Source organism: Dendrobates tinctorius, unplaced genomic scaffold, assembly GCF_039654945.1.
Source record: "Dendrobates tinctorius isolate UK_male_01 unplaced genomic scaffold, ASM3965494v1 ptg000163l, whole genome shotgun sequence".
NCBI classification, from domain to species: domain Eukaryota; kingdom Metazoa; phylum Chordata; class Amphibia; order Anura; family Dendrobatidae; genus Dendrobates; species Dendrobates tinctorius.
The window spans coordinates 7,520,044-7,545,378 of NW_027361830.1; the positions used below are offsets into that span (position 1 = coordinate 7,520,044).

General features: G+C 41.3%; 1 protein-coding gene across 3 annotated transcripts in view; it reads left to right on the top strand.

Annotated features, from left to right (window-relative positions):
- The window catches only part of BCL2 (BCL2 apoptosis regulator), a 283,465-nt gene that overhangs the window by 61,085 nt on the left and 197,045 nt on the right, over positions 1-25,335 (top strand). The window contains exon 3 of one of the 3 annotated variants that reach the window (XM_073550179.1): positions 7,122-8,843. The exons of the other annotated variants lie outside the window; for them this stretch is intronic. Within the exon in view, the coding sequence (XP_073406280.1) occupies positions 7,122-7,199 (78 nt within the window). The 3' untranslated portion in view covers positions 7,200-8,843. Of the gene's footprint in view, positions 1-7,121; positions 8,844-25,335 lie in introns of those variants that run through there. 3 annotated transcript variants of the gene reach the window in all.

Here is a 25,335-nt window from a genome sequence, read left to right on the forward strand (position 1 = left end):
GTTTATACTTTGATATGATACAATTCAATGTATCTTAGCATCCTGTAATCAGTTTTACAACTGGAGAAAAGGTCATGCTAAAAATATATAAATATATTCACACACACACACGCGCTCGCAAATCAGGAGGTGTAGATCCTAGTGATTGTTTATTTGCACTCTTTGGTTTCTCCTGACTACTCTCTGTGTATCCTCATGTTAAAAAAGGAGATCTCTGAGATGATGCTGATCAGCAGGTTTCTTTATATGTAATGCAATTTTATTTTTTTATATATAATTGTCATTTTGTTGAAAAACGTTCATATTTAACAAGAAATAGACTTAGGAAAAAAAGGAATGTAAATTAACAGACAACTGAAAATAGAATGAACCAGTTTTGTGTTAGAGATGTAACAGATTATAGTGATATTCAAATTTTGTATGTGTGTATATATATACATATATATATATATATATATATCAGACTAAAAAGAAGGGGGTAAACACGAGACAGACAATAGACTGAGGGGGAGAGGAAAAGTATATGTGTTAGGGTTTGAATAGGGAGAAGAAATATAACCTAGTGAGCAAGGTTCTTAAATATTCAAAAGTATCCAAAAAGTGTCCCAAGGGGACCAAATAAGGTTGAATATTTCGAATGTTTCCTCGATCAAAACAATGCCATATCAGAAATTTTGAAGGTGTTTGATCCTAGTATATGGATCATATAAAGACGGGGAAAGATTTGTTTCCCGTGAGAATCTATAAAAAATCGTGTAGCTGTCAATATGTGTAAAAGAAGTCTAGTAGTTCTCTTAGATATGTTCTGCGGGAAGATATTAAGTAGGAAGGGCTGAGGTTCTAATGCGAGGTCCAAATCAAAGACCTGTTTAATCAGAGTTTATACATTTGTCCAGAATGGTATTATTAGGGAGCAATCCCAGAATAGTTGAAATATAGATCCTCTCAACATGGCACACCTCCAACACAAGGGAGAGATAGATGAGTCTAATTTATGTAGGAACTCAGGAGTGTGGTACCAGAAGTTGAGGATTTTCTATTTGTTCTCTTTATAAGTAATACAATATGCCAAAATGGCTGCACTCGACCATATAAATCTCCAATCAGCATCTGTGGTGGTAATTTAAATTGATTCTGAATGAAATTACAAGGTGCATCCCTATCATAAATTATATAGTTATATTGTCAAGTTACCAAGACTAGAGAATCAGGTAATACTCTTCTACCCAAATAATTTTCAAACAAAGAAAACTGTTCTCCAGGTATTACTTTGTTGTTTTTTTTATTTTATTTTATTTTTTTATTTTAAACACATTTAAAATTACACTTGTAATACCTGTAAAAAAAATTGCGCTTGTAATAACAACTAAATATAGATGTGCGTATGACAAAGAATTATTTACTATGTAATAAAATATGAATGTAATGTTAAGTGACCACATATAGTAAAGGCCATTTATATAATAATTCAGTGACTTGCAGCTTTATCAATAATCCAAAATCTGATTTATATAGTAATAAGATCACCTTTCGATTGATACCCACATAATGTATGTTTAATCCTTTATGGAAGTTCAACATAATTTCTGCCTTCCTTGCCTGATTGACAGCTGATCATTGCCCCTCCTGATCCTGAGGTCTCAATACAAGCTGCGACTGTCAGTCTGGCTGGTCGGAGGAAGAGTTGATCCTCTGGAACTCATTAAATACTTCATTCTATAGCTGGGCTAATTAAATGCTTGTCTTCATATCAGGGTTATAGAGGAATTCTAACATGAATTTTCCAAGTAAATTCACCAACCTCATCACATCAAGGCGATCCATTTAATAATGTATGTAGTTTGTATGGTGAAATCTGGTAACGGTCACTTTAAAAAGAAGTTGGGTAACCAGACCCTTTTTTAGCATCATCTATCCTATGGTAATGTAGCCAATGTTAAGGATCCAAAAAGTGCCATATTCCACTTTGGCATAGTTTTTCCATCCATACAGTCATGGCCAAAAGTATTGACACCCCTGCAATTCTGTCAGATAATATTCAGTTTCTTCCTGAAAATGATTGCAAACACAAATTCTTTGGTATTATTATCTTCATTTTATTTGTCTTAAATGAAAAAACACAAAAGAGAATGAAGCAAAAAGCAAAACATTGATCATTTCACACAAAACTCCAAAAATGGGCCGGACAAAAGTATTGGCACCCTCAGCCTAATACTTGGTTGCACAACCTTTAGCCAAAATAACTGCGACCAACCGCTTCCGGTAACCATCAATGAGTTTCTTACAATGCTCTGCTGGAATTTTAGACCATTCTTCTTTGGCAAACTACTCCAGGTCCCTGATATTTGAAGGGTGCCTTCTCCAAACTGCCATTTTTAGATCTCTCCACAGGTGTTCTATGGAATTCAGGTCTGGACTCATTGCTGGCCACCTTAGAAGTCTCCAGTGCTTTCTCTCAAACCATTTTCTAGTGCTTTTTGAAGTGTTTTTTGGGTCATTGTCCTGCTGGAAGACCGATGACCTCTGAGGGAGACCCAGCTTTCTCACACTGGACCCTACATTATGCTGCAAAATTTGTTGGTAGTCTTCAGACTTCATAATGCCATGCACACGGTCAAGCAGTCCAGTGCCAGAGGCAGCAAAGCAACCCCAAAACATCAGGGAACCTCCGCCATGTTTGACTGTAGGGACCGTGTACTTTTCTTTGAATGCCTCTTTTTTCTCCTGTAAACTCTATGTTGATGCTTTTGCCCTAAAAGCTCTACTTTTGTCTCATCTGACCAGAGAACATTCTTCCAAAATGTTTTAGGCTTTTTCAGGTAAGTTTTGGCAAACTCCAGCCTGGCTTTTTTATGTCTCGGGGTAAGAAGTGGAGTCTTCCTGGGTCTCCTACCATACAGTCCTTTTCATTCAGACGCCGACGGATTGTACGGGTTGACACCGTTGTACCCTTGGACTGCAGGGCAGCTTGAACTTGTTTGGATGTTAGTGGAGGTTCTTTATCCAACATCTGCACAATCTTGCGTTGAAATCTCTTGTCAATTTTTCTTTTCCGGCCACATCTAGGGAGGTTAGCCACAGTGCCATGGGCTTTAAACTTCTTGATGACACTGTGCACGGTAGACACAGGAACATTCAGGTCTTTGGAGATGGACTTGTAGCCTTGAAATTGCTCATGCTTCCTCACAATTTGGTTTCTCAAGTCCTCAGACAGTTCTTTGGTCTTCTTTCTTTTCTCCATGCTCAATGTGGTACACACAAGGACACAGGACAGAGGTTGAGTCAACTTTAATCCATGTTAACTGGCTGCAAGTGTGATTTAGTTATTGCCAACACCTGTTAGGTGCCACAGGTAAGTTACAGGTGCTGTTAATTACACAAATTAGAGAAGCATCACATGATTTTTCGAACAGTGCCAATACTTTTGTCCACCCTCTTTGTTATGTTTGGTGTGGAATTATATCCAATTTGGCTTTAGGACAATTCTTTTTGTGTTTTTTAATTTAAGACAAATTAAATGAAGATAATAATACCAAAGAATTTGTGTTTGCAATCATTTTCAGGAAGAAACTGAGTATTATCTGACAGAATTGCAGGGGTGTCAATACTTTTGGCCATGACTGTAGTTCGCCTGCTGCTTGAGGTTTCCGTTCGCTGGGTTGTCCAATATTTTATAATACCCTTTCATGTGCATTAAATGCCATAAATACGCTGTTTAGTAAATGCCTTGCTTTCTCAAATCCTTCTATAACCTGAGCTGCTCTTGTGGTCACATTTCCGCTGGCTGAGAATCTGTTGCTTCCTGTGATGTCACGGCAGAGTCTTCCTGGCTCTGGACTCTGACATGACATCACAGTCATTTGCCTTTCATACTATGTGTTTGGGCCAGGGCTCTGTTCAGCGGAGTTCACTTCTGTGCATATGGATACAGGCGCAGCTCTCCCATCTTCCCACACATTTCTCCCTGCAGAACTTTACTTTGTGTGTGTGTGTGTATATGTGTGTATGTATGTATATATATATATATATATATATATATATATATATAGCAGCGTGTGTATACATGTGTGCATTTATATAATATACTAGCTGTGGTTAGTTATAGCAGGTTATAATTATCCTCCATCCCATAGTCGAGTGCCCATATACCCATCACACATCCTCCATCCCATAGTCCCATGCCCATATACCCATCACACATCCTCCATCCCATAGTCCCATGCTAATTTACCCATCATACATATTCGCCATCCCATAGTCGAGTGCCCATATACCCATCACACATCCTTCATCTCATAGTCCCGTGCCCATATACCCGTCATACATATCCTCCATCCCATAGTCCAGTGCCCATATACCAATCACACATCCTCCATCCCATAGTCAACCATTATGACATCATAATGAGCGGCGGGGCTTGCAACCTATGTGACATCAGCGTCGCCATGGCAACCATTATGACATCATAATTAGGGGCGGGGCTTGATACACAGACTTTTTCCCCATTATGTAGATAGGGGCAAAATTGTTTGGTGAATTGGAACGTGCGGGGTTAAAATTTCGCTTCACAACATAGCCTAGGACGCTCTCGGGGTCCAGACGTGTGACTGTGCCAAATTTTGTGGCTGTAGCTGCGACGGTGCGGATGCCAATCCCGGACATACATACATACATACATACATACATACATACATACATACATACATACATACATACAATACATACACACACTTGAGCTTTATATATTAGATATATGCACACAGTGCTGTATTCCCTCTGTTACACACATTCATCTTTCTCTCCCCATCCATCCATACTGTTCCAGTTGAACATTACTAGTCGGTGAGGGGCAACAGAGAATAGTCTTTACTGCCAGAACTGGTGTTATGGTGCTTTGTGTTTTTCTATGCTCTGTACCAGTGACCTGCCTGCAGCAGTGTCCCGGACAGGATGTTATGGCAAAGCTGTGTTTGACGCTGGGGAGTACTGGGAGAAATTTAGGTGGCGTTAAAGGTGGATAGGGCGGTGCTAATGGATGGATAGGAAGGGGAGGGTGTACTAACAACTGGCTTGTGGCCCAGCACAAGGGCTGATGGGAAATGTAGCCGGAAGAGAGCAGAGGATCCGTAAGTGAAAGTGATGCCTGTGACAGTAGAGCTGTTGTCAAGGTACATGAAATAAAGCAGAAATGTATAAAACATCATGAAACTTGGCACACAATGTATATGGGGTTATTTTAGGGGCTTTATCCTTAGGCATTCATGGCCAACCAGTAACTGACTTGGGGTAGGGACAACCTCTTTTTAACTGGCTGCTATATTATTTTTTTTTTCATAATTCTAATTCCTTTGTACAAGTTAAGATAAGCAACATTGTGATGTGTCTTATTATAGAAATGCCTCTCTGCAGTGCGCATTCTTTCTCCAAACATGCTCAAATCTCTCTACAGATCTGTCTTCAATTCAAGATCAAAATTCTATTGCTCCTATAAAACTGTTTGGAGAGGAGAGGGAAGCTGGAGGGAGAAAATGCAAAAAGGCAAAAGTACTTAGGCTTTTAGTGCAGATGTGAAGCAAGAGGTGTATAAATTAACGACTTTTCTATTTTATTACGGATTCTTCATGATGGGAAACATTCTTGAATTCCTGCTTTGTAGTTTTGTTAGTCGTTCGTTCTGTGTAATCAATAAAAAGAATTTTGCTTACCATTCATACCTGATCCACTTCAAGGTCCTGAACTGAACAGTTTTGTACTTCAGGAGAACTCCGTTGAGAATATTCTTCTACGACTTAGAATTCTTGAATGATTAATCCAGTGATAAAGCAAAATTTAACTTTCACGAACCCAGCTCCTTTCATATTTAACCTTTTGAGCCTTTTGCTTTTGGCCTCTGTATCACTGATATCAAAATGAACTATACCCATTCTAATGATTGATTATTTTAATTTTTTTTTTTAAATTGTAAAGGGTTGGGTAAATTCCCTTTACTAGTTTATCATCTATATTACTTTTGCAGTTTTTGACCTTACTGTATATCCTGACCCAAATTTATGGCTGTGTAGGCATCCATAATTCTGCTCTGCCGCAGGAAAAGAACAAAAATAAACACGGCAATGCTGGATCCATCTTGTGCTGAACAGGAGCCCAATAGATCCAATTACCCATAATGGAGTCTATCGGTTTTCTGTCCTGGTCGCTATCCTTTAGTGAAATTTGTAGCAGAACCTGCAATGAAAGATGCTAATGGAGACTTAACGCAAATGTAAACAAAGCTCAACATTAAAAGCCTCCAAAATAGTAAAGACCACTACATGCAAATCCGTTACGAACACAAGGTGTCAGTGCATACAACTCTTGAATATGACAAATATTAGGTTTTAAAATTTGTAAACTATAGTAAGGAATGATTCGTATGATTACAAACATGGATTGCACAATATTGAATAGATATTGGTTTGGGAATTTTTTATCCCCTCTTTCAGATTTCTTGCACCATAAATTTTGCTGCAAATGTTTGTGCAAAAATTTTGTGCTAAAATTTGTGCAATATTATACAACTTTTTGCTTTTTTTTTTTGTCCACCCGTGGCACTTTTGTAAAGAGTGGGTAGAATTTGTAATAGGGGTCATGGGGTTTAAGCTTGTGACAAATTCACTGTAATGCATTTAAGTGTACGTCTCAAAGCTGGAGAACATTGTGCTGAAATCTGGACCAGCTCATATCAACCACTGGTGGTCAACAAAATGGTCACAGTATCTAAGAATGTACATCACTTTGGGTGTGTATTACCAGCCAGAATGATTTATTCATGGTCCTATTTTCAGTAATTTAAATTAAACATAAGTATAAAGATATGTAAATTATTTGAAAATGAATTATATTTTCTAAAAGTAAACTGTCAGACCAGATAGACATTATAATTTCTTGAATATCAATAGTTCTGTTACACCATCTAAGGCTGTGTGCACGCCAAAAAAAATCTTGAAAATTGCTTGACAGCCTCATTGTATTTATTTCTATTGTAAAACCACTTTGCTGTTCACATGTTCAGTGTTTTCAGTGGTCTTTTTTGCTTCAGTTCTGTAGAAATACCTGTTTGTTTTTTTTCTAATCTTTGCTAGGCACTGTCCAGTCAAACGCTACAGAGAAAGCTTCAGGAAAGAAGTCGTCATGAAACTAAAAGAAGGATTTCCACTTAAACTCTAATTTTGAATGCCTCAAAAATACTGTGTTTGGGGGTTTAGAAGTCAGTTTTACTTTAGTATAAGGCAGGATTTTATTACTGTGGTCAATGTTCAGCATGAGAGATTAATTGTTTTTTTCCTGATTTAGGTCATCTGTAATCCGACCAGGGACAAAAACCTATTAGGCTAAGTGCACACAGTTTTTCAAGGAGTTTTATTTTAGGCTGAGTTTTTGGAGCGTAACCTGATCAGAAACTCAAGTTTTTGAGGAGTTATGCATTTTTGTGGAGGATTTGGAAAGTTTACGATCAATTTCCTCTCCAAAGATTCCTTGACGAACTCTGTTCGCGCATGGCCTTTGGAGCAGAAATTTAGTGGAAACTTCCCAAATCCTCTTCCAACTATCAAAACTCCTTTAAAAAATAAAAAGTCAAGTTTCTGCTCCAAAATTTCAGGTCAATTGATCTAACATCATTTGTAGTGATACTTGCTTGTAGATCATGGTTTATTTGGTCTCCAACACTCAATAGCAGTTGGCCATTAACAGCACATTAAACCTACTAACTTATATGTGGGAAGGACGGCCAGTTTCCTGATGCAAATAGAATTTCAGAATGCACAATTCTTTGTTCTGTGAGGTCAGATGTGTCATTGGATGATAGTCCCTCTCTTTCCTCCTGAATAAATTTGGTTTGGCCGAGCATGTTTACGTGGAGGTCAGAGGAAATAGCTGTCTGCTGAATGAGTATTGGCTGACGGCTATCTGATGTGCGTTGCTTGCCTGAAACAATCCAGTCTATTGACTTTTTAAAACAAAAAAAATCTTGAAAATTCCTTAGAATAATAAGAGGTAATAAAATAGTCTAGCATGTGGTCTGGTGGTTCTCTGCATCGTGGTCATTCTGCTGCGTATTAGTTAGAGTATATACAGATGTACGTGTCCTTCTGTCATTCTCCAACCTGCTAGCTGAAGATGCTGCAGAGCGTTCTCCTTCCTTCCTTAAAGATCCATGTGTTTAAGAGCTTTGAGCTGATGCAATGAAACATCAACATCTAAACCTGGTGAATTCCAGTTACAGATTCTGTGTCATTTTTGTGTAATCGACATGCCTCATTTAGGTCAGATCGCTAAATGCGGTGCTGATGCAGCTCTGAATCATTGCTGTAAATCACGTGTCGATTTCCCAGCTCATGTTTCTAAACTGTATCTCACATGAGCTGGATGAAAAACGCTTTGATCATTCCATTAGTCCTCTGAGATTGAAGTCTGATCTACTTTCTAACTGATTCTTTTACACTGGCCATATTCAGCACTGTGAGAACAATCACTGGAGTTGTGCTAATATGTTCCCTAGCAAACTTCATATACAGTGGGGTAAATAAGTATTTGATTCCTTGCTGATTTTGTAAGTTTGCCCACTGACAAAGACATGAACAGTCTATAATTTTAAGGCTAGGTTAATTTTAACATTGAGAGATAGAATGTCAAAAATAAAAATCACATTATATAAATTATATAAATTTATTTGCATTTTGCAGTGAGAAATAAGTATTTGATCCCCTACCAACCATTAAGAGTTCTGGCTCCTCCAGACCAGTTAGACGTTCCTAATCAACTCGTTACCTGCATTAAAGACAGCTGTCTTACGTACAGTTGTGGCCAAAAGTATTTATTGACACCCCTGCAATTTTGTCAGATAATACTCAGTTTCTTCCTGAAAATGATTGCAAACACAAATTCTTTGGTATTATCTTCATTTAATTTGTCTTAAATGAAAAAACACAAAAAGAATTGTCCTAAAGCCAAATTGGATATAATTCCACACCAAACATAAAAAAGAGGGTGGACAAAAGTATTGGCACTGTTCGAAAAATCATGTGATGCTTCTCTAATTTGTGTAATTAACAGCACCTGTAACTTACTTGTGGCACCTAACAGGTGTTGGCAATAACTAAATCACACTTGCAGCCAGTTGACATGGATTAAAGTTGACTCAACCTCTGTCCTGTGTCCTTGTGTGTACCACATTGAGCATGGAGAAAAGAAAGAAGACCAAAGAACTGTCTGAGGACTTGAGAAACCAAATTGTGAGGAAGCATGAGCAATCTCAAGGCTACAAGTCCATCTCTAAAGACCTGAATGTTCCTGTGTCTACCGTGCGCAGTGTCATCAAGAAGTTAAAGCCCATGGCACTGTGGCTAACCTCCCTAGATGTGGACGGAAAAGAAAAGAGATTTCAGCGCAAGATTGTGCGGATGTTGGATAAAGAACCTCGACTAACATCCAAACAAGTTCAAGCTGCCCTGCAGTCCGAGGGTACAACAGTGTCAACCCGTACTATCCGTCGGCGTCTGAATGAAAAGGGACTGTATGGTAGGAGACCCAGGAAGACTCCACTTCTTACCCCGAGACATAAAAAGCCAGGCTGGAGTTTGCCAAAACTTACCTGAAAAAGCCTAAAACGTTTTGGAAGAATGTTCTCTGGTGTGCATGGCATTATGAAGTTTGAAGACTACCAACAAATTTTGCAGCATAATGTAGGGCCCAGTGTGAGAAAGCTGGGTCTCCCTCAGAGGTCATGGGTCTTCCAGCAGGACAATGACCCAAAACACACTTCAAAAAGCACTAGAAAATGGTTTGAGAGAAAGCACTGGAGACTTGTAAGGTGGCCAGCAATGAGTCCAGACCTGAATCCCATAGAACACCTGTGGAGAGATCTAAAAATGGCAGTTTGGAGAATGCACCCTTCTAATATCAGGGACCTGGAGCAGATTGCCAAAGAAGAATGGCCTAAAATTCCAGCAGAGCACTGTAAGAAACTCATTGATGGTTACCGGAAGCGGTTGGTCGCAGTTATTTTGGCTAAAGGTTGTGCAACCAAGTATTAGGCTGAGGGTGCCAATACTTTTGTCTTGCCCATTTTTGGAGTTTTGTGTGACATGATCAATGTTTTGCTTTTTGCTTCATTCTCTTTTGTGGTTTTTCATTTAAGACAAGTGAAGATAATAATACCAAAGAATTTGTGTTTGCAATCATTTTCAGGAAGAAACTGAGTATTATCTGACAGAATTGCAGGGGTGTCAATACTTTTGGCCACAACTGTAGTCACCTTTATAAAAGACTCTTGTGCACAGACTAAATTAATCAGTCAGACTCTAACCTCTACAACATGGTCAAGACCAAAGAGCTTTCTAAGGATGTCAAGGACAAGATTATTGACCTGCCCAAAGCTGGAATGGGCTACAAAACCATACCTAAGACGCTGGGTGAGAAGGAGACAACTGTTGGTGCAATAGTAAGAAAATGGAAGAAATACAAAATGACTGTCAATCAACATCGATCTGGTCCCCCTGCTCAAGAAGGCACATGTGCAAGCCCATCTGAAGCTTGCCAATGAACACTTGGATGATTCTGTAAGTGACTGAGAGAAGGTGCTGTGGTCAGATGAGACAAAAATTGAGCTCTTTGGCATTAACTCAACCCGCCGTGTTTGGAGGAAGAGAAATGCTGTCTATGACCCAAGGAACACTGTCCCCACTGTCAAGCATGGAGGTGGAAACATGTTTTGGAGGTGTTTCTCTGCTAAGGGCTCAGGACTACTTCACCGCATGAATGGAAGAATGGATGTTGCCAATTACCGTAAAATCCTGAGTGACAACCTCCTTCCCTCCACAGGACATTAAAAATGGGTCATGGCTGGGTCTTCCAGAAAGGCAATGACCCAAAACATACAGCCAAGGCAACAAAGGAGTGGCTCAAAAAGAAGCACATTAAGGTCATGAAGTGGCCTAGCCAGTCTCCAGACTTTAATCCCATAGAAAACTTGTAGAGGGAGTTGAAGCTCTGAGTTGCCAAGCGACAGCCTCAAAATCTTAATGGTTTAGAGATGATCTGCAAAGAGGAGTGGACCAAAATTCCTCCTCACATGTACGCAAACCTCATCATAAACTACAAAAAACTCTGACTGCTGTGCTTGCCAACAAGGGTTTTGCCTCCAAGTATTAAAGGAAATCTGTCACACCCTTTTTTTGGACTATCAGCTGCCGGCATTGACATCAGGGGCTTATCTACAGCATTATGTATTGCTGTAGATAAGCCCCCGATGTAACCTGAAAGATAAGAAAAACACTTTGGCTCATACTCACTGGTGGGGGCGGTCCGGTCCGATGGGTGTTGCGGTCCGGCACCTGCCATATTCATATGATGCCGTCCTCTTCTTCCCTTCCTGTCGTGGCTCCGGGGCAGAGCAGAGTCCTGCAATGCGCAGGCGTCGGGAGAGGTCTGGCGCCTGTGCACTGCAGTATTCTGCTCTGCCCTCAACAGAGCAAAATACTGCTCTTCATGCTGTCATTTTTATGCAATCACCACTGCTTTCGCTGCAGTTGATCTAATAGTGCTCTGAATGCTGAGCCTTTTATAACCCCACCTATACCCCACCTATACTGTACATTGATAGAAAGCTGCTAATCAGTGGTGGGGTTACAGAGTGGTTGACTAGGAGGCACGACAGTCTTGTGGTGATGATCTCCTGCTGTTTTTTTTTTAAACAGCAACACAGCCTAGTAAGTGACCCATCACTGGAATCTGGGTCTATGCCCCTACATCATGCTGTTCTCAGATTACATAGCAAAAACCTGCTGACATATTTCCTTTTAATCTGCATGTCTTTTTATCATTCACTTACAGTAAGACAGCAAACGCCTGTGTTATTTCTGACGTTTTCTAAAATTAGAAAACAGGGAAGGAAGCATAATTATCAAAAGATAAAAACACAAGGACAAATCCTGACAAACTTCATATTGTACATCATTACGTGAGCTTTTACAACATAGGCAAAACGTTTTGCTGGATTCTCTTTTAATGGGAAAGCAATAGACATTTGGGGGGATTTACTAAGACTGCTGTCCTATGCACAAGTCTTAGAAACCCTCTAAATAAGAGTTTATGACATTTCTTCGGCCACTAAATAATGTATTTCCATCTTATAGCTTAGCCCCGTTCACTTTTTATTAAAGTCTTGAGAGTGGTATATATATTTGAAAAAAGATGAAGTTTTTGCTCTAAATGGCTTTGCCATCAGAAGATTGGCGCAGATGGCGGGATCTATGCCACTTGCTGAATTTGAAAAGCACTTGAATTTCTGCAAAGAACAGATAAAATAACCATTCCATAAAGTTCCAGTATACCAATGCTAGGTGCCAGCAGCCATCTTCTGTTAAGACGACAAGTAGGCCTCGTTCAATCTTCCCTACCAATATCATTTATCATTTGTGAACTGGTAGGTACCAGTACTGGGTTTTTAGTCTCCTCGTCAGGTAGTATCTGTCAGGTCTACCAATAACCCTCTCCATTATGTCATGGCTAGACTTCTGAAGGAACTTGCATTTTACTGGGATTTTTTGCCATGTGAAATTCAAGCTAGTCTGGTAAAAGTCCCACTAATGGTTTTCCATTTGTAAAATTACACTTATGTTGTAACACTAATCTAATTAGACCTCATGATATAAGAACTGTGAGTTGTGATCGTTCATTCAGCTCTGTTATTTGGTCACCAGAATGGCTCTAGTCAACCTGTGGCAATGTATTTTTCATAATCCCGGATTTCAAGGCTTTGAGTGTAGCATCAAATTTGCATTTTTCAATATTACATAGACAAGGTGTTCTTTATTATCTGAGTAAAAAAAAATCCATATTTGCATGTGGCCATAATGCATTCTGAAGCATATTATACTGAATTTTGTATTGTGAAGCTACAGTGGTGTGTGGATGAAATAGAAAGCTTGACAAATATGGTTTCCTAAACGCTGATGTGATGGCACATACTTTTCATTATTTATATATATATATATATATATATATATATATATATCTATCCCCCGTTAGTAAAATTGTCTTGACAGGCTTCCTTTATCGGAACTGTGCCCTAATTTAAAAGTTCAACGTTAATAGTCCTTTCTTCTCACTATGTATTCTGTCCCCCCGCTCCAATAACAGAGGTCTGTTTGCTATAATCCAGTGGCGGACTGCTGCAGCTGATCATTTGCAGTCTTTTGCATTTAGTCTAAACAGGTAAAAATATCTCTTTCCATTTTAGATAAATGCAATGGCTTTGGTTCCCTGTTTATTATCGCTTGATGTTGATGCCAAGAGACCATTGGGAGACACAACACCAGTGCAGAGGTCTGTCACCTGCCTGAGAAATCAGTATTGGGTTTTCGTTTTATTTCTTACACCTCTCTGGTCTTTTTAAACTTTAAAGTAGGGGGCAACCCATTTAAGATCAACCAGAGAAAATATTTGGCTTTTAAAAAGTAAATTGCAGCTTAGAATAGGATCTATAATCAACTTGGCATGACGTCCTTGAGAAGGATAACTCCTTCACTTGCTATGACATTGTCACATTTCGTGTACAGTGAGCAATTGTTGCTGCACAATGTAAAGAGAATTAGGAAGACACTGAGAGCAGAGGTCCGCGGTGTTAGAATTGTGTATGAGCCCCTAAGTCATCTAGACAAAGTGCATACATCAGACAAGTTGTGTAAACACAAAACTCTACCGGACATCTTGTACACATCACGCAAGCAGTGTGCATGCATCACACAAGCACTGTGTACACGTTATACATGCATAACGTACATCATATGAGCACAGCATACACTTTGCACATGATTGTGAGCGCATCGCACATGAGCTTCAGTGCACACAATCATATGATCAAGAGCACACATGGTAACAAGCATACATCAAGCACAGTTTGCATATTAAACACATCAGGCAAGCAGTGCATGGCAGACAAGTGCAGGACAAACCAAGGAAACGTACATTGAGTGCAGATATCCAAGAATGCCAATCCTGCAAATGGAAAGCCCTGCTCCAATATAAAAAGTTTTGACCCGTGTCACTGCTAAGCTAAACCTCCAAAGCTGAAATCTCCCCATCTGAAAAGTGCCAAGAGCTCAGTCCAGAGAGAGGAAGCAATATATCTGGATGGAACGCAGTGATGGGGTCTGTCACATGTTAACCACATCTGTGTTCGGGTACTCAACAGGCAGTGAACTGTATGACTCCCTACCCATGTATAACTTTTCTGACCACGCGGTGGTCAGCAGCAACGAGCATGCCGTACTCTGAGGGGGCCCATCCTGGACTTCCCCTATATTGATGTTAGTGTTCACACTGCCGCAACTTTCCCCTTTTTCCAAATCAAAAGAAGAGCACAATGCATTGCAGTGAATGAATACACTGGATTCACTCCCTTCCTCTTAAGACTTCTGTTCTCCTTGGTGCTAGCTCAATGATGTAACCACAATTTTCTTCAGCTATTTGAGTCCCCAGGTTCCACCCCTGACTTTTAGTACAGTAATGTTGAAGTATACATTTACTACAATTTAGAAATAATTAAAAATCTCTCCATGCCTAAGTAATAGAAAAACATTCCTACATAATTAGAGAATTTTCACTTTTTAATAAACTACTTGAATATTTCCGCTGAAACCCATTATCTGTATAATGATGATCTTCAGCAACCTCTCCGATGGACCAGTTAAAACATTATGATGCCATTTCATCAAGATTGTCTAATTGTCACGATGCGACCCAATGGGTGGTCGGTCGGAAGAGGGAGAGGAAGGCCCTACTGATAGGGAAATGGGGGATGAACACCTCCTGCTCCAACCTGAGCCTGTTACTACACTCCCCTAATGCCCTAAGTGGGTCCTTTCCTCCACCGCTGTCAGCAACCTAGTCCCTCGTTGTCACCTATTACTGCTCTGACTAGTCCACTGGCTGGCAAGGGGCGCTAGCTTCACCACTGCACACGGGACAGTGGCAAACACCAAAAGGACAAGGAGAAAATACAGCACTTAGCCTACAGACATCGCTGCCAAGCTCCACACTGCAGATAACACAGCAACAGGACTCCAAACACCAGACGTGGCTGATACCAGCGAGCTGCTCCTGTAAATGCTGGTCTCCAGAGATAAACTATCACCAACAGTTAGCTGATGCATCTGTTGACATTTTAAAGGATGGTGGGAGTGGTCACCAACCACATCCACTGACCCAGCAGCACTGCAGTTACAGCAGATTGCCAGCGGGGAAAATGTCATTAACCCCTGATGGTCCTGACAGGAAAAAAGCTCCTTTTAAAACAGAGTGGAACATGAGGTGCCACGAATCCAAAACTGGATCGTGACACTAATCTTGAATTATGGTGCACTGGGAAGATGCAGCAAATTCTTAGAGGCGAGCACCTTTTAACAAATTTGGTGTATCTTACAGCTGCCGTGTGCCACCGCATTATATGTATTCCCACCAGGGACTAGTGTACAATTTTCTTTGTAATCTTTTGTGGCGTAAATCATCATTAATTTGTCAGGGGGGCTCTCAGCTATGCCCCCTACAGGCTATACTGTCTTTACTTTTCTAAAAGTTAGCGTAGCTGGCTGGAAACATGAAAAGCACTGAAAGTTGCAAGTATTTTTTTTGCGATTTCAAGCAGTTTTATAACAGCAAACTGTTTTTAATTGACCCCCCTATGTGCCTAAAATGAAAACCTTAGAATAAAAACAACAGTATCATCATCCATGGGTCCTGGTGTTTTTCTCTCAGATTATGTTTTTACATGATAAATAATACTTGATAAAGTAAATTGAAGCCTTCTAGAGTCTTCTAATAGTCCAGTAAATGATTTTTTGTTCTGTATATTGCATTGGAATATAAATTGAGTAGTAAGTCAGATGAAAGGGACACAGTAAAGGACACTCATTCATAAGTCACATTAAATTTCCATGGTACAATTTTCATAATGAGAAGTTTATAAAACCACTGCTTTGGTTTGTAAAGCTTTTACTGAATATTGGCAGGTTACCAGGCTTCAGAATGCGCCAAGGAGATGCTACAGTGTATCAGGCTACCTGGAAGAAGGAAAATGGATGTCTGTATTGTTAGGGCTTTCTTGTACTGCAGGAAACTTGAGAATGCAGCTACATGGTTCACTGAGCGAAAAAGAGGATTTGCTCCAGTTTACGAGTCTTCCATTTAGATGGTCTTTAAGAATGTTGTGTTTCATCAGTAAATACTGCTTTTTTAAACGTTTCATTCAGTTTACGCAAATCTATTGTTTAACCCCCCCCCCTTTTTATCTTCACCCTCGCAGTACATGACGCATGTTTCCATTCCTGTTAGTGTCAGGTTGTCAAATGTTTTCTTGTCGCAAATTTACAGTGCAAAATCCACACTAATTATCTGTGACATATGATGATCATCTATATCGTGTGGGACATTTTCACAGATTCTGGACCCATGTCCATTTTCAGATGTCTTTTGAGGTAGTAGTTTTTCATTGCGTTAGCAGGTCTTCATATTGGTGGATGCAGGTTTGACCTCTTGAAATTTATATGTTATCAGTCTCTTTGGCTTTTACGCTATAGACAAAATACCAGCCTTATAAATTAATTGTATGTGACATTCAAACCTAAATTTTATGTAAGCTTCATTCACATGAACTGGGGCAAGCTGCAGTGCCAAGCGGCATAGTGGAAGATGACACAGTATCTAGTAAAAGCTAATGGTGCAACAGCTTTCCATAAAGGACCCTTCATTTTTGTGATCGTTGCAGGTCACAGGGGTGAGAACCACATTGACCACACATCTATGCTTTTTCTTAGCCAATACGCTTGTGTATATGTATGTGTAGGCTTGTAATTTTAATATTATCCTATGAGGAAATCGTATTGTACAGGTATCACATTTAGGCCTCATTCAAGTTCTGCCTTTAATTTCCAAGGGTTCAGGGCTCATGCAGTCGTCCAAACACAGTCAACTAATACAGAGGGACTGGCTGAGGGTCTCCTGACTCGAGCGAGATTGCTTTTTGTATTTCTATGAGGCTGTCGTGGTTGGGTTGGGAGTGCCAAAGCCGGTTACATGCATTACAGTCCAGTCTTGGACCAACTTGCACAGACGTCTGCAAAAGCCTTTAAGTGAATGGAACACATACCCAGTTCTGTCTATGAATATGTGTGCATGTCAGGGTTTCTTTCTATGTGGATTGGATGTCCATAAAAATACAGATGTGTCCGATTTTGATCTGATTTGCGGATCAAACTCGCCCATTGGTGGCAAAAGGTCTGTAATAATAACAAATGAGACTGCATGCGGATACCATCCATTTGTCCTCCTGGTGCTGTCTGTTTTACGGTCTGATTGGTAGGAGAAACTCTGAAAGTTTTTTACTTAAACCTCCTGCTTATAATAATAATCTTTATATAGCGCCAACATATTCCGCAGCGCTTTACAGTTTAACAGTTTCAAAACACAAGTCATAAGTAACAATGTTAATGCAATAATTAAAGCAAAATTAGACAACCTTGCTCGCGAGAGCTTACAATCTCCTATGAGGTGGGGAAGATACAAAGTACAGGTGTCTATTTACAATGATGGTCTAGCCATCTTGAGGGAGTGGGGGATAGATGGGGATAGTGAATGGGCTACACATGCACACTTTCACATAAAATTACTTTGATTAGTGAACGTGATAGGCCGCTCTGAACAAATGTGTTTTGAGGGAGCGCCTAAAGCTATGCAAATTGTGGATAGTCCTGATTTCTTGGGGTAGAGCATTCCAGAGGATTGGCGCAGCGTGGGAAGAAGTCTTGGATTCGGGAGTGGTAGGTATGGAATAGTGCGGAGGTTAGTCGAAAGTCGTTTGCAGAGCGCAACGGTCGGTTAGGCCGATTGACAGAAGTGAGGGAGGAGATGTAGGGGGGTGCCACACTGTGGAGAGCTTTGTGGGTGAGAACAAGTACTTTGAATTGGATCCTATAATGAATGGGCAGCCAATGTAATGATTGGCGAAGAGCGGACACATCCGAGTACCAATTAGCCAGATGGATGACCCTGGCTGCTGCATTAAGTATAGACTGATGAGGGGAAAATCAAGTAACGGGGAGACCAATTAATAGAGCGTTGCAGTAGTCCAGGCAGGAGTGGATCAAGACGACAGTAAAGGTTTTTGTTGTTTCCATGGTGAGAAAAGGGCGGATTCTAGAGATGTTTTTAAGGTGTAAGCGGCAAGAGATTGTATATGGGATGTGAAGGAGAGATTTATGTCATACATAACACCCAGACAGCGCGCCTACTGCCAGGGTGTTTTTATGGTGCCACCCACGGAGAGGGAAATGTCAGGTTTAGGGAGGTTAGTAGATGGAAGGAGCAGAAGAAGTTCAGTTTTGGGGAGGCTGAGTTTCAGATAGAGGGCGGACATGATGTTGGAGACTGTGGACAGACAGTCACTGGCATTCTGTAGTACAGCGGGGGAAGGTCAGGGGATGATGTGTATAGTTGTGTGTCATCAGCATAAAGATGGTACTGAAAGCCAAATCTGCTGATGGCCTGTCCAATTGGGGCAGTGTTGAGCGAGAAGAGAAGGGGACCAAGGACTGCGCCCTGAGGTACCCCAACAGTGAGAGGAAGAGGAGATGAAGTGGAGCCAGCGAACAAAACACTGAGGGAGCGATCATAAAGATAGGAAGAGAACCAGGAGAGAGCAGTATCCTTAATGCCTAGTGAATGGAGCCTAGAGAGTAGGAGATGGTGGTCAACAGTGTCGAAAGCTGCAGAAAGGTCAAGAAGAATGAGCATAGTGTTCACCATTACATTTTGCTGTCAGAAGGTCATTGGTAACTTTGGGTGCAGTTTCAGTCGTATGTAGGGGGCGGAAGCCGGACTGTGAAGGGTCTAGGAGGGAGTGAGTGAAGAGGTAACGAGTAAGGCGGAAGTAGACTAGGCGCTCCAAGAGTTTAGAGATGAAGGGGAGATTGGAGACTGGTCTGTAGTTGTTTTCGCAGGATGGGTTGAAAGCGGGTTTCTTTAATAATGGAGTAACAATAGAGTGAAGGAGGATGGGAAAATGCCCCGAGGAGAGGGAAAGATTAAATATTGTAGTTAAGTGAGTTGTGACAACTGGAGAGAGAGATTGGAGGAGATGTGAGGGAATGGGGTCGGTAGTGCATGTAGTCGGACGAGAAGAGAGACGTCTGGAGACTTCTACTTCTGTGATGGGATCAAATGTGAAGAGTGAGCCAGGGGAAATGCAGGGAGGGATGGGAGTCACAGCTCTTAGTGGTTGGGAGTGTACTTCGTGACGGATATTATCTATTTTCTCTATAAAGTGGGAGGCCGGGTCATCAACACAAATGTCTGTGATAGTGGCTTGTGCATTTGGCCTGAGGAGGGAGTGAAAGGTGTCAAAAAGTTTCTTGGGGATGTTGGATAGTGAGTAGATCAGGGTGGTGAAGTAGGTCTGTTTGGTGAGGTGAAGGGCAGAGTTATAAGTTCTTAACATAAATTTGAAGTGGATGAAGTCTTCTGGTGTGCGGGTTTTCCTCCATAAGCGTTCAGCACTCCTAGAGCATCATTGGGCACCATCATACAGGTGATAAAGTCAACATCTCCAGATGATGAATCTCTGCTAACACCTCCCTTAGTCTTAGCAAAAAGTGTTTTATTTAGATCCACAACCACTGTTCCATGATGTGGCCTGATTAACATGTTCAAAATGGTGAAGGATCTTATTTCAATTTATGTACAATGTGAAGCCATAACATATTTATTTTACTCATTTATATAGCACACGCTATTAATTCCACAGCGCTTTACAGACATTATTGGCACTGTCCCCGATGGGGCTCACAATCTAGAATCCCTATCAGTAGGGCTTTGGAATGTGGGAGGAGACCGGAGAACCCAGAGGAAACCCACACAAACATGGGGAGAACATACAAACTCCTTGCAGATGTTGTCCTTGGTGGGCTTTGAACTCTGGACCCCAGCGCTGCAAGGCTGCAGTGCTATATGTCAGTTAAATATGGAAAAACTTCACTACATACAGTGTGTCAAAAGTTTTGGGTTATTATTTAATATCATCAGTAAGAAGCGATTTTGTTTTATCGGAGTATCTGCAAAATTGCATGTTAAGTGGTCCAGACTACTTGTCTCAGCAGTAAATGTAAAATATGTATACTCCAGACAGTGTTTTCATATTTTCAGTTATGTTGCTAAGAAACCACTGCTACAATATAAGTGAAGAAAAGACAAACGATACGGAAAACCTGTCAAATCATATGAAAAAAATAGAATAATCTGCCAAACTATTCAATTCGCTCAGGAAAGCTATTCCCACTAGTATAAATTCATTAGCCATATATAAACCTGCAGGATTTTGTGATATTTGCTTAGTTAGAATGTCTTAAATACATTTACCACTGAAACCAGAAATAAAAAAATTGATTCCTTTATTCACCTAAGTTTGGATTTAAGAATAAGGCTGGCTTTGCACATTATCGTTCCTTACATGCCATGCGGTGCCGATTCATAACTTAAGATAATATGCTGAATATAAGGGAATGTGCTCACAACGTCTTTTCAAGGCGGGTACGCGCCATAACCCACTTGAAAAAGCGCAAAATAAAACTCTGTGGGTTCACGCACGTATAAAAGATGTCGCGCATGTACCCTTGAAGTGAATCTATCAGTAGCATCATCCCTCTTAAGCTGTCTATATGGTGATGCAGGTCATAGAAATTCATTTAATTAAATGATACCTTGATATCGGTGATCCAGTGTTTCTTCCAGAGAAATCCACATTTTTCTTAATATGTAAACGAGCTGTTAAGATCTATGGGTCGAACGTAGATCTCCCTGAGAATCGGGCTCCAGAGCTTATTTTAAATGAAAGAGGAAGTTACCAGTGCAGATGTATAGATCAGGAGAGCAAAGTGGTAGCTGGTAAACACCCCTTTATCCCCTTCATGACCCAGCCTATTGACCTTAATGACCTGGCCATTTTTTTGCATTTCTGACCAGTGTCCCTTTATGAGATAATAACTCAGGAACGCATCCTAGCAATTCTGAGATTGTTTTTTTGTGACATATTAGGCTTCATGTTAGTGGTAAATTGAGGTCGATAATTTTTGCGTTTATTTGTGACAAAAATGGAAATGTGGCGAAAATTTCACAATTTTCAAATTTTGAATTTTTATTCTGTTAAACCAGAAAGTTATGTGACACAAAATAGTTAATAAATAAAATTTCCCACATGTCTACTTTACATCAGCACAATTTTGGAAACAAAATTTTTTTTTTTTTGTTAGGAAGTTATAAGGGTTAAAAGTTGACCAGCGATTTCTCATTTTTACAACAAAATTTACAAAAGCATTTTCTTTAGGGACCACCTCACATTTGAAGTCACTTTGAGGGGTATATATGGCAGAAAATACCCAAAAGTGACACCATTCTAAAAACTGCACCCCTCAAGCTACTCAAAACTACATTCAAGAAGATTATTAACCCTTCAGGTACTTCACAGGGACTAAAGCAACATGGAAGGAAAAAATGGACATTTTAATTTTTCCAACAAAAATTTTATTTTAGCATCATTTTTTTCATTTTCACATGGGTAACAGGATAAAATGGATCCTAAAATTTGTTGGGCAATTTCTTCTGAGTACACCGATACCTCATATGTGGTCATAAACCACTGTTTGGGAACACGGCAGGGCTCACAAGGGAAAAGGAGCGCCATTTGACTTTTTGAATGGAAAATATGCTGGAATATTTATCGGTTGCCATGTCGCGTTTGGAAAGTCCCTGTGTGCCTAAACATTGGAGCTCCCCCACAAGTGACCCCATTTTGGAAACTAGACCCTCCAAGGAACTTATCTAGATGCATAATGAGCACTTTGAACCCCCAGGTGCTTCACAAATTGATCCGTAGAAAAAAAGTACATTTTTTCACAAAAATTTTGTTTTAGACTCAGTTTTTTCATTTTCACATGGGAAACAGGGTAAAATAGATCGTAAAATTTGTTGGGCAATTTCTCCTGAGTACACCGATACCTCATATGTGGTCATAAACCACTGTTTGGACGCACAGCAGGGCCCGGAAGGGAAGGAGCGCCATTTGACTTTTTGAATGGAAAGTTAGCTCCAATCGTTAGCGGACACCATGTCGCGTTTGGAGAGCCCCTGTGTGCCTAAACATTGGGGCTCCCCCACAAGAGACCCCAATTTGGAAACTCGACCCCCGAAGGAACTTATCTAGATGTGTGGTGAGCACTTTGAACCCCCAAGTGCTTCACAGAAGATTGTAACGCAGAGCAGAGAAAATAAAAAATACTTTTTTTCCTCAAAAAAGATTTTTTAGCCCGCTATTTTTTATTTTCACAAGGCTAACAGGAGAAATTGGACCCCAAAAGTTGATGTCCAGTTTGTCCTGAGTATGATGGTACCCCATATGTGGGGGTAAACCACTGTTTGGGCGCACGGCAGGGCTCAGAAGGGAAGGAGCGCCATTTGACTTTTTGAATGAAAAATTAGCTCCAATCGTAAGCGGACACCATGTCGTCTTTGGAGAGCCCCTGTGTGCCTAAACTTTGGAGCTCCCCCACAAATGCCCCCATTTTGGAAACTAGACCCCCCCCCAAGGACCTTATCTAGATGCATTGTGAGTACTTTGAACCCTCAGGTGCTTCACAGAATTTTATAACGTAGAGCCGTGAAAATAAAGATATTATTTTCCTCAAAAAATGATTATTTAGCCAGCTAATTTTCATTTTCACAATGGTAAAAGGAGAAATTGGACCCCTAAAGTTGTTGTCCATTTTCTCCTGAGTACGCTGGTACCCCATATGTGTGGGGGAACCACTGTTTGGGCACACGTCGGGGCTCGGAAGGGAAGTAGTGACGTTTTAAAATGCCGACTTCATGGAATGGTCTGCAGGCATCATGTTACGTTTGCAGAGCCCCTGATGTGCCTAAACAGTAGAAACCCCCCACAAGTGACCCCATTTTGGAAACTAGACCCCCCAAGGAACTTATCTAGATGTCTGGTGAGCACTTAGAACCCCCAAGTGCTTCACAGAAGTTTATAACGCAGAGCCATGAAAATAAAAAATCATTTTTTTTCCACAAAAATAATTATTTTAGCCCCCAATTTTTTATTTTCCCAAGGGTAACAGGAGAAATTAGACCCCAAAAGTTGTTGTGCAATTTGTCCTGAATACGCTGATACCCCATGTGTGGGGGTAAACCACTGTTTGGGCACACATCGGGGCTCAGAATGGAGGGAGCACGGTTTGACTTTTTAAACGCAAAATTGGCTGGAATAAATGGTGGCTCCATGTCGCATTTGGAAACCCCCTGATGTGCCTAAACAGTGGAAACCCCTCAATTCTAACTCCAACCCTAACCCCAACACACCCCTAATCCCAACCCTAATAACCCTAACTACAAGCCTAACCCTAATCTTAACCCTAATTCCAACCCTAACCCTAATCCCAACCCTAATTCCAGCCCTAACCCTAATTCCAACCCTAACCCTAATGGAAAAATAAAAATATTTTCTTTATTTTATTATATGTCCCGACCTATGGGGGTGATAAAGGGGGGTTTATTTACTTTTTATTTTTATTTTGATCACTGAGAGAGTTTCTCAGTGATAAAAATGAATGAATCTGCAGCCGCCGCACTGCGCATGCCATTTTCCAAGATGGCGGCACCCATGACGCAGGACACCGGGACGGCCAGAGGGACAGGAGGTATCGGGGCCGGTGGGGGGGATCGGAAGGCTGGGGGGAGCGGAGGGAAGGGGGAGGGGAGCTGATGATGACTGCGGCGTCCGGTCGCTGCCGTCAGTCGGTGGCAGCAGCCGATCGGCGCCATCAGTCGGTGGGAGAGGGGTCTGATTGCTGTCTCCAGCCATGGCCGATGTTATTGCAGCATCAGCCATGGACCGATTGTAATATTTCACCAAATTTATTTGGTGAAATATTACAATCATACTGCGCATGCGCCCGCCATTTTCAAAGATGGCGGCGCCCATGCAGGAGGGACTGCGGCACACCGGGAGCCGGAGCGTGACGTGACAGGTACCGGGGAGGGCGAGGGGGGATTGGACTGCGGGGGGATCGGAGGGAAGGGGAGGGGGGCAGATCATGACAGCAGCGGCCCATCGCTGCTGTCAGTCCGTGGCGGGGGCCGATTGCCCCCGCCAGCCGGTGTGGGGGGGTTAAATTAGTGTCTCCAGCCATGTCCGATGCTACTGCAGCATCAGCCATGGCTGGATTGTAATATTTCATTGATGAAATATTACTATCACTCTGATTGGCTAACCATCTGCTCACTCTTTCTATCCTCCTTCTCCTAGTTGCAGGAGACATTGCTCCCAACCCTGGTCCCCCATGTTATAGAAAGTCAAACCCCCCCACTGCTACACTCAGAAACCCCTCTAATCTTATTAATATTCCCTGCATGCCATCTGTCTCTCTTAATTGTGCACTTTGGAATTCTCGCTCAGTGTGTAACAAACTCTCCTTCATTCATGACTTCTTCCTTTCTAATTCTCTTAACCTTCTGGCTCTTACTGAAACCTGGATCCAGCAGTCAGATACTACCGCTGCTGCTGCTCTTTCATACGGGGGGCTACACTTCTCTCATACCCCAAGATCAGACAATAGAGCTGGTGGAGGCGTTGGTCTGCTCCTATCACCAAAATGTACCTTTCAGGTTATCCCTCAAGTACCCTCACTTGTCTTCCCTTCTTTTGAGGTACATGCCGTCAGACTCTACACCCCCTTCTCCATGCGAGTGGCGGTGGTGTATCGTCCTCCCGGCCCCTCCCATCAGTTCCTGGATCATTTTGCCACTTGGCTTCCACATTTTCTCTCCTGTGACATCCCTACCCTCATCATGGGAGATTTCAACATCCCCATTGCTCTTCCCCTCTCCCCATCTGCTACTCACCTTTTATCTCTAACCTCCTCATTTGGCCTTTCGCAGCTTACTAATTCTCCAACGCTTGAAGACGGAAACTCCCTCGACTTGGTCTTCTCTCGGCTTTGTGCAGTGGATGATTTTGCAAACTCCCCTCTCCCGCTCTCTGACCACAATCTTCTATCATTCTCTATCAAGAACTGCCAGGCTGCTCAGGTCACCCCCACTGTCCAGACTTATAGAAACATACAGGCCATTAACACCCAGAAACTTCTGAAGAACTTGCAGTCTTCATTGGCCCCTATCTCCTCCCTCTCATGTCCTGATTCTGCATTGAAGCATTACAATGAAACACTTCAAACTGCCCTGGATGAATTT